This window comes from Oreochromis aureus, linkage group 18, assembly GCF_013358895.1.
Source record: "Oreochromis aureus strain Israel breed Guangdong linkage group 18, ZZ_aureus, whole genome shotgun sequence".
NCBI lineage: Eukaryota > Metazoa > Chordata > Actinopteri > Cichliformes > Cichlidae > Oreochromis > Oreochromis aureus.
This window is the reverse complement of record NC_052959.1, coordinates 3,621,946-3,632,401: the sequence shown is the minus strand read 5'-3', so window position 1 is coordinate 3,632,401 and position 10,456 is coordinate 3,621,946. Positions and strand designations below refer to the sequence as shown.

General features: G+C 37.5%; 1 protein-coding gene across 4 annotated transcripts; it reads right to left on the bottom strand.

The window, feature by feature from the left end:
* Positions 1-212: 212 nt before the first annotated feature.
* On the bottom strand, positions 213-7,538 carry LOC116313230 (LIM/homeobox protein Lhx8-like). Of its 4 annotated transcripts, none has more exons than XM_031730850.2 (8): positions 7,381-7,538; positions 5,836-5,994; positions 4,701-4,822; positions 3,256-3,476; positions 2,357-2,457; positions 1,799-1,894; positions 1,136-1,316; positions 213-900 (listed from the first exon to the last, which is right to left on the bottom strand). In XM_031730850.2, exons 1-8 carry the CDS (start codon positions 7,411-7,413, stop codon positions 824-826), a joined length of 990 nt encoding a protein of 329 aa, XP_031586710.1. In that variant the 5' UTR covers positions 7,414-7,538; the 3' UTR covers positions 213-823. The 4 variants fall into 4 exon arrangements, with proteins under 4 accessions (XP_031586710.1, XP_031586709.2, XP_039457768.1 ...); XM_031730849.2 differs by lacking the exon at positions 7,381-7,538 and adding an exon at positions 6,319-6,645; XM_039601834.1 differs by lacking the exon at positions 7,381-7,538 and adding an exon at positions 6,364-6,644.
* Positions 7,539-10,456: the final 2,918 nt, after the last annotated feature.

Sequence of the window (10,456 nt, the reverse complement as noted above, 5' to 3'; positions counted from 1 at the left end):
ACATATTTGTGGTTTTGGATATGTGCATGTGAGGATGGATGACTTGTCTGCTGCAGACCAAGAATACAGTAACCTAAACCTGAGTACTGTATGTCAGCTCCAATGTCCAAGTCCACTCACTCAGTGTGTACTTCATACAGAGTTTCTATTAGAATCTAGCATTCATTCATTAAACACATTTATTGTATTACTTTTTTAAAGAATATCACTACTGAGCAACAAGTGTTCATTTAATTTTAGTCAATAACACTTTCAGTGTCAGCTGGAGAATACTGACGTTTTGTTTACATTAGCTTTTTTAATATACAAAACATGTATTCTACATGTTTATCTTTGCAACAACAAAAAAATGACTGTTAGTAGTGTAACTCAATCCTGACTTTTCTAGTAGTCATAAGACAGGAAAAAATGCATTTTAAATCCCATTCCCAGTTGCAACCTTAACAAAAACGTCACTCAAAAAAAAAGCAAACAAGCAATTTTACATCATTTTCAAACAAAGTGCCTTATCTCATCAAATCCTTCAAATAAATTAAATTTAACACATTAACAAAAGTTTCATCTTACAAACATCAGTTTTCACATAAATTCTCATCCATTTCATTTCATGAAATTAATGCAGTAACTTGAGCTGATGAAGTGTCTGCTTACATTAGGCAGCAGTGTAAATTCAGTGCTCTTCATATGCTGGACAGTTTATGAATTTAACCCATCCAGTCCTTACGAATTCATTTTAAACCAACTCCTCTCACTCTCTATTATTTGCTCATCATCCAACCATGAAGCAATCAGTGGCTTTATTTTTCAGGCAGCACGCTGAAGCTCAGGCATGACTGACTGGCAGTTGTGTCAGTGAATGGGACATGTGTGGCTGCAGCAGAAGTGGGTCTGGAGTTTGGACTGTGGAAGTAACAAACTCAAAGTTATTCAATGATCACAGATGTCAGTAAATAAGCATGATTTCTAACAAGATCTCAGACTTTGATTTTAACAACAATAATTGATTCCCAGTACTGAAAATGGGATTCCTCCAAACTATCAGCAAGTGATGCAGAGATTACCTTTGCTCTGAGTTTGCTACTGTACGTAGATTCAAAGACTGGTCAGCATAGCAATGACCGTATTTGTGTCTTACCATCCATATAGGTCAGTGTGGTGAGGAGAGGTGCATCTGGAGAAATATAGGTGGTATACTGGAGATCATCCATCAACGGTGGAGACAGCTGACCAGGAGCAAGTGATGTCATCATGGTTGACTGCGCAGGATTTGGGTTAATGTGCTTCTTTTGACGAGCTCGGCAGTTCTGAAACCAAACCTGTATGAAAGAAGCCTGGATTAATCACTGGTCTTGGAGTGATGGTTTCCCTTAAAAGCGCAGAGATCTTTTTTTTTTTTTTATCAACTGTGCAAATACCCCAGATTTCTCACTATTCTCAACTTGAGGGAAAACTGGAACTTTGCAAGTTCATTATGTTACTTGCTGGCATTTTAAATTCTGGATTTAGCTCCAGATTCTAACTGTTTACATTAATCCAACAATTAGTGCAAAGCAACGCACCAAAAGCTGCACATATGTTATGACCAGTTATGAAGAAATCTGACAGTTACTGCAAACTTTAAAATTCTTACAAAAATTGCCACCCACAGAATTTAATTATGACCCAAAATTTGCTCACTCCAACCAACTAAGCATGCGTCTTTTTAAAGGGACTGCTAAATTTGCTCACTTAATCCTGTGACACCTTATTGCAGGACCTCCCTGCAGTCGCTTAGTATTGTCATTCAGGTCTGCTTTACCTGAATAACCCTGCGGCTGAGTCCAGTTCTGTCTGCCAACTTTTGCAGCGTTTGTGCATCTGGGTTGTTATCTTTAGCAAACTGGGTCTGCATCACCTAAACAAGTGGAGATGACAGATGGGTAAATGTTTACATCACTGAAATCTAAGATGAGTTTCACTGTTATTTTAACAGACCATGGTAGCAGGGTCCTATGGTGTTCAAATGCCACTAGAGGGCAGAAAAACATCAAAATAAGCTAAACAAATATCACCGGCTTATATTGTTCTTCCCTCTGAACACACTCAGCAAACAGAGTCCCAGTAACATTCACTAGTCACCATACAATCATACACAGCCATCATTTTAATATTAAAACAGTAACTTAACAGTGTTCTCTCACAGAAGAACAAAGTATTCACTAGATATTAAAAATGTAGACATGAAGGACAAAGTGCTATTATTTTAGTCACTCATGCTAGTGGTTGAACTTGTTGTGACACTTTTAAGTGTAAATGTTCTAATGGCAGAGCAGGAGTTAGCATGCAAAAAAAAAAAAAAAAAAACAGTGGACAACACCTGTAACTGGTCCACAGTGAAGCTGGTCCTGGCCCTCTTAGCTGGCTTGGGCAAAATGCTGAGGTCATCTTTGTCTGCCATCTCTTCATTTTTTGGTTGTTCTTTAGGAAAAACAGGATTAAAGGACATTTTAAACAACTGGTCCCATTTCAGATCAGATCCCCTGCAGACATCACCGGAACACGAGTTCCATCTAGAAGACCCATGTGTTAGAAAGGTGTCTTTTTGTACAGGATCAGGCTATATCATTCTTCAGTTTGTGTAACATGGTGGTAACAGGAGGATTCAGCTGTCTCACTGCAGAGTTTGTCTAGGTTTGGTGTGATATTGTGACAGGCAGAAGCATTCGTGTTAGCAGTACAGATATATTTTCAAAGTGGTTGTTACTAAGAACTTCTAATATTTTCATTTCTATCCTTGAGACATTTATGCAAGTATTTGATGTTTGAGTGAAACTAAAATTCCTCTTGCAAGCAAGCATGGCATTGTACTGTAATGTCTGGAGTATTCTAACCAACCATAGTTTTTTTGGAAAGACTATTCCAAAAAATAGTTTACATGGCAGCAGAAATGACATACCTCAGTAAGATGAGCATGTGATCTGTACATGACATTTATGTGAACATATGTCAGTTGACTTCTTCACTGAGGATTACTACATTAATTGGTTACAATTATAACATGCACTACAACAAAACCACTAATTAGCTAATAGCATGATAGATGCTGCATCATTCTTTATTACGAAAGAAGGCGGCTAAACATGAGGCTTATCTTTCACTTAACTTTAAATTTCAAATTTGAATTTTACACTTTTTGTTTGGGTGTAATATTAGTTTCACAATCATTTTACAGTTTGCTGTAATTCAGATCGGACCCTTGTCCATTCATACACTCACTGTTTTCCTTGGCTCGTTTGAGATTCTCTATCATAATATCATAGTGTGGCCGGCAGAAGACTCTATTCTCCAGAAGTCCGCATTCTTCCCCTGTAGAAAGCTGGCGTTTACACGAGGTGCAGGAGAAACAAGCCAAGTGGAAGGTGCTACCTCTTGCCCGACGCACCCAGTCACTAGAATGGATGTTACGCCCACAACGGGCACAGCGAGTCCCATACCGCCTGGAATAAAGGAAAAAAAGAAAAGAAAAAAAATAAGGAGAGAACTTACAAATTACTGAAACTGAAAAATCAGTATTTATCTATGAAAGACTTTCGTCAGGTTCTCAGTCCATCCTTGATACCCCATTTTTTTAAAAGAAAATGTCATTTACATTTTTTCCTGTACTTAAAATAAATTTTTAAAAAAACCCTCACCCAAACAAGATTTTGTTACCAATTATAATGTCTAAGGCATAATCCATTGACATTTTTAGCCTTTCCTGTCAGTTCACTGTGCCCACATTACCTACATGCCTCAGTATGTGCTGCATGTGTAGCAGCCCGGCCCTGACCCTGCATGAGGGCTGATATCAAACATCATCTGAGATCAAAGTGCATATGTACCTGATCGCAGATGTAAATATAACCAGACAATCCATTTGAAACAAACATATTCTTCTCCAGTGATGCACTTGGGGATAAGCTGCAGCAGCTTGCCCTTCTTATCCCCAAACAAGAGAAGTTGATGTGCCATACTTTATTTGGACTTCCTTAAGAGTCATGTTTTAGTCAGTTGGAATAGTCTCCCTCTGCCAAATATTAACTATTAGTCAAAATTTAAACAGGATGGAAATGACAGGAAGTTTCTAAACAACTTTAAAACTGAAAGCAAAAGGCAGCCCAATTGAGAGGGGTTAAATATTTTCACCAGTCAGTTGATTCTGACTAAAATTAATTCACGCACGTAACACACAGATCACATAGTTTTATGCTCTTTGATATCATTACTTAAAGACTAGATGTGTACTATAAAAATTATGAATATCATATATGCAACAAAATCTTACATTAAATTATATTAAAAAATTACCTGGGGGCATAGTCCCCACCTTTTTGCATTTAGAATGGTTTCCTCTGGCAGGATAAGCATTTGGTTAGGTCAGTTTGTTATGGTGTTCTGGTTCTTCTAGCCAAACTGTTTTGTTTAAGCTCATTTTCATTCCTTCATGTTTTGGATAAAATCTTTATGGTCTTTTGGGGTGAAGTGAAAGCTACATTTTGAATAGTAAACCTGTGTGTCCTTTGACTGCTTGACAGAAAAAAAAAAAAGAAAAGAAATCATATACCGATAATGTTAAACTATTCTTGAGTCCCAGATTCCCACAGTCTGACATTTTATACAATTCAAATTTAGAACAGAACTGCATATATATAGGATACAGGCGGTGTGCGTGTGTGATGTACCTGAAGTAGTCGAGTTTGCAGAAAACCTCTTTGTCTCTGATGTAACAGCTCACGTGTCGGCCCAGTGAAGTCTTACACACACTGCATGAGAGGCAGCGCACGTGCCAGCACAGATTATTGACCTAGGATTTCAAATTTTGACAGAGTTTAGAATTATTTAAATACCCTTTCAAAGTATATTCCATCATCATTACTAAAGACCATAGAGGCTCCTGGAATTATTGGTAATGCTTTTATTTTTCTGAACGCACTGAAATATTAGTGTTCTCATTTGATAATTAATAAGCCTTTTGTGATGTGATTGCAATTCCAAAATAATACTAAATGTACATCCAGAGACAGAAAAGCTTTAATCAGCCAAATGAAATTTGACTGCACACTCATCCATTCTGTCCTTATAGGCACAGAAGTGTTTAAAAAATTAAATAAAATGTTTTAAGGGATCGCTTTAATTTATTTTCTAGAAAGTTAAAAAAAAAAATAAAAAAAAAAAGCTGAATAATCATGTTCCTAGTGTTGTGATTCCATAATTTCTGCCAGGGTATCTATTCTCTAGTGCTAAATAGAATTCCTTGGAGTACTTTAAAGGACAGTACAGATACAATGAGATTTATGCATCTTAATTTAACAAACAAATATTTAAAAAAAACCAAAAAAAAAACGTATCAGTACTGTCCTCTAAAGCACAAAGAGGACCCCATGCCAGCGGTTCAACAGCTGTACCTTAAGAATTGTGACCCCAATGACAAGGTGTTCATAAATCTACAGGCAAAATGAAATGCTTTATTTTCTGAGGGTGAAGATTAGCACAAAGCATTAATGTGCTGCATAAAATTGCAGAAATACTTGTTCTGCTTAGGCTAGCTCATATATTTCTATCAGTTTTCAAAATTAATAAACCTTCAAAATGATTTAATTCCTCTTGTAGGACAATCAAATCCACATTTTGTTATAAAGAGAGCCAACTTTGCTGTACAACTGTATTTAAAGAAAGCTGACAAGTACTGAAAATATCTGAACTGCTCCCCCCCCTCCCTTTTCTAAGAATGATAACTGGACTGCTTTGTACTAAAACTGGCCTAGTTTGGTAGTGTTGTCAGTGATATTTTGGCCAGGCATAGTATGTTAGTTTGACCTTCAGAAGGTATCTGTCCACTATCTCCAGGCCGCAGGAGGTGCACACCGGTTTCCCCTGCACACAGGCCTCGGTGGGGACCGCAGACGAAGAGGACGAGGAGAGGGAGGACGGAGAGTAAGAGTCCTCCTCAAAAATATCATCGGGACCAGAGGAGCCCTATCAGAAATAACAGTCCCAAAGTAAAAATAAATAAAAATCAAAATGATTAAAAAGGGACAGCAGAAAAAGAACTTTACACTTTTAAAAATATCCTCAAATGTGTCACGAAATTTAGGAGCATAAGTCAATTTTTAAATTAATTGGAAAAAAGAAACGATTTCGGAATTGTTGTCAGTAAGCTAAATGCGTTTGTTTTATGTACGTTTGGTGCTACTCAAATGCGTGCACTCAGGCGTGCTCCTCGCAATTTCTGTGTCAGTCTCAAGCTGTTATCCCCACGGGAAAAAGAAAACGCAGTTAATTTGACAGTGAAACACCTACTGTGTCGCTATAAATATGTCCTTGTTGTAGCTGAGTGAAAACAACCTCCGTCGATGGCCTTTCTTCTTCTGACATGGTGTCAACCATAAGTCTGGAGTGACGCACTAGCCTGACTGGCACCTAGTAAAACTTATGTCTTCCTCATATGACATATGACAACCACAGAGATAAACCTTCGCTTTCTATAGGTATGAATGTGCATTTATTTTATTTGAGTGGACATGGGTCCAGTCATGGCGTCGAGCTAAATATTATTTTTATTACGGAAGCCCACAGATGACTTAAAATATTCTTTTAGCATTGTGGGGAAAAGAGGATGTATCTGTTTAATTAAGCAGCTCGTGGGACCGCATGTAGAGCGGCCGCGCGCACAGCTGAATTTAATTCTGACTGATTGTGTGTTTAGTAACGCACGTGCACAGGATAAAGACCACTGTATGCTCCTCACGCTACAGTCTGCATTTGGCTACAGTCTTCCAGAGTCAGGTCACAAATCAGGCTTTCCCCCCTTTCCATTACCTTTTTAAAAGTGGCGTAGGCTACTACATGGCGTAGGCTACTAAAATATGAAACGTGAAGGTGCCCGTCTTTATTTTGTATTTGTATTGCTAACGTCTGCACAAATAAATCATTTATATTTCGTTTTATTTTATATTTATTTATGTACTGTGATGCGGAACTTTTGCAAATAGAAGAAAATGTGTTACTTATTTTTAGAAGCCTGTACTTGACTTTATCAAAAACAAAATATTTTACCGGAAAAAAGCTCGCTGAACCCTCTAGCTTCAAATATTGCATTATATTTGGGCTATCTTAAAATTTCACTAAGCTAATTTAGGTTGTTGGCCCACAGTCGTCAATTGTTCGTTGTAAATGAGCACGGGGATACACAAGGGCAGCTGATATGTAACGAGTCTGTTTGAAAATATTATGTAATTCAGTTTCCGAAATAAACATAATAATAATGATGATAATAATAATAAATAACTATAAGCTTGTACGAAGTTTGTTTTACCTGTGATTAACTTACAGAATGTGACTTAATGATAGATTTGTACTCACCACGCTGTTGGACACACAGTTAAACATTTTCATGAAGCATCCCAGTTCAGCCAGATGTTCACAGCAGCAGCGGTTCGCTGTTTTACCCTCCTTGTTTTATTAGTCCACAGCGCTTCTGCCGACTCGCCTGCTTTATTGTGACGCTCAGACGTTTGTTTCTCTTCTTGCCACTTGTTGCAAAAAAAAAAAAAAAAAAAACGACAGAGAAAGACCGGCGCACCTCCCACTGCGTTAGTCTGAGACCGCCCGCTGTAGCAAGAACTCCATTTCGGGTAGATTGGTTTAAATCGTTATTGTTAAATCAAGAAAAAAATACTTATATTCATATCGATGAATCGTGAGCTTTAAGGCCTCTAAACTTTAGATATCAATGTCAGTCAGTGAAAAATTACAAATTGTTGACTGAAATAACAAAGAAATGAGCCAAAATTTTATGTTTGGAAGATGTTTTGTTTCACATTTTTGCTTAAAATATAGCAATAGGTCCAGTAAACGAATTTGATTTGGAAATTTCCCGTGACGCAATGTAATATACAGTTATTTACTGGAAAACGACTTTACAGCATTGTACTTGGGAAAAATGTTAATATTTGCACACTGACAGTTTAGAAAGTGAATTTACAGCATACAGCTTGTCAGTTGAAAACATCTAACCCAGGATTTTATATGGAATCACAAGATTTCGGTTTATATCATTTAGTTTATTTCTCATAACTTGGAAAAAAACATACTGCAACACTTCGAGAAAATCTTCCTAAAAAGTGAACTTTCATAGATCTTTTCCTGTGAGAGACACTTATAGGTTCAGTTAAGCCCAGCCGGACTTTATCACCACTCTTCATCTTTTCCTTCCTTGTCATTAGGGACCTAAAGAAAACATCACAGGTTGTGTTTGGGCGCTGAATTATATTTATTTAGACATCCACACCATCTGAGCAGCAGCTAAAGTTGTTGATTTAATCCTTCAAAACTGCTCACAGTACATTAGAACAACAGTTTTAATGAATTAAATTAAGTGACCCCGCTGTTCTTTTGCTGTGCAGCATTGAAATAACACCCAGTGTGTCTATATTTATTATTATAAATAAATATTGAAAGTTATGCTATTTATTGCAATATTATCATATCACTTTCATGACTTTTCATGAACCTTTTATTGTCCCCTTTAAAAAAAGAGAGCATGCTCCCCCCCACACACACATCTATTCTTTGACGATTACCTTGTAAGACATTAAGTAAAGATGAAGGCTGACCAAAGACTGGGGTTGAAAAGGCATGAATGAAAACATTCTCAGAGGGCACCTTCTGAATGGAGAATCAAGAGGCAGGTCAAGAATTCCTTCGGGTCTTATCTGCATATGCAACCCAATACCTCAGCCCCCTCAGACTTCTAAAATTGTATCTTTGAGGTGGAATTTAATGGCTTGATGTGTGCTTAACCCTGAACAGAAAAGTCTGCTTTAAAAACTATAATGTGAAATATGAAAGTAGCAGCACCACAAACATTCAGTTATTAATGGATGTCATCTGGACTTTTTCTGAAATAGCTATAAGACTGTATGAACATATTAAATGGAACGGTCTTTGTCAGCACTTCCTAGGAACATAAACTTGTTAAACTGTCTAACAGACGGAGCATTGTATCTTTGTCATAAGATGGTACTGTCATTAAAATGAACATAATAACCTTTTACAGTGAAACAGGCATTTCTGATATTTTTTGCCCTACTGGAGGAATGGCCAGCAACATTTGCGCAGTGGTTAGCACTCTTGTCTCCCAGCAAGAAGGTTTGAATCCACCATCTGACTGGACCCTTTCTGTGTGGAGTTCATGCAAACTCCACACAAACTCCTTGCTCTCCAGGTGGTCTGGCTTCCTCACACAGTCCAAAAACAACCAAGTGGAGGGATTTGGCTAATTGGTGATTCTAAATTGCCCATAGGTGTGAATGTGAGTGTGACTGTGTTAGCCCTGTGACTGACCTGTCCAGGCTGTACCCTGCCTCTTGCCCTATGGTAGCTTAGATAGTCTCCAGCCTGGATGGATGGATGGATGGAACTTATCATCATATCATTATAACTCAGAGTACACCAAAATGGCAGATAATGTTGTAAAAAGTTAAATCTAATAGGAAGTTCCTGTCTTTTTGAAACAAGGACTCCAACCTCCTGTTTTGACAAATAATCTGTTATAAAAGAATCTTCAGTGTCTAGAATATTCATGGAGTTTTACATAAAAAGATTTTAAATGTTACCAGAAAATATCTGGGAGTAATTGTAATTGGACAAACTTGAAAAATGGCCTAGCCTCCCTATCAGCACCCAATGCAGAGATCCAAAATGCCTCTCTAAGGTGTAGTTTCCCTTGGGCAAAGAGAGCTCTACTGTAACTCATCTCTCTCTCTTAAACACACACACTGAAGCTGATGTAAGAGGATGTTTATCTCCCAGTGATGCTGATTACAGACATGCAAACCCTTACTTGCTTCTTCTCTACAAATCTGAATGGAACTGAATGGTTCAGCTCCATCAAAAAACAAAACAAAAACTGCCCTGTCTGCATTTGCATGAGATCTGACATTAAATTTGAAAGTTTATAGTCGGACAGTCAGCACGTGGTAACTCTAAGGAAATCTTTGTAGCAGAATTAGTTTGATCTTCCTTTTCTTTCCTTTCACTTTAAATATCCACTTTAAATGTTCTGCCAAAATAAGCTCAGGCTAATGAACATTTAGTAAAACTACAGTGTGTTCCACACTAAGTCAAAGCCATGAATGGCTATCATTCTTAAACAGAAAACACCGTTTTTGCAAAAGAGTTACCCCCTGCACCTACTACAGCTTTCTTCAGGCGTTATTTATTTTTATTTGCAGCAATATGCATTCATCTCATGTCAATGAAGCTTCCAGTTGAGGACATGTGAGATGTTCTCAAACATTTATACTCATACATACAATGATTTACTGCAAAACTGCATCAACACTATGAAAGCAAATGTTTTATTTGTCTTAATGTTACTGTAAAATATTCTAATAACTACTGGCCTCTGTGCAGGAACAGAAGCCCAGTGCCCTTT

Excerpts from the sequence above, each read along its gene's own strand:
- LOC116313230 (XM_031730849.2), bottom strand. The coding sequence starts at position 6,405 with ATGGTTGACACCATGTCAGAAGAAGAAAGGCCATCGACGGAGGTTGTT. Across the intron at positions 2,458-3,255 it reads CAAACGAGCCAAGGAAAACA|AACAACCAAAAAATGAAGAG; the intron begins GTGAGTGTATGA and ends TTTTTCCTAAAG. Across the intron at positions 901-1,135 it reads CACACTGACCTATATGGATG|TCCAAACTCCAGACCCACTT; the intron begins GTAAGACACAAA and ends TTACTTCCACAG.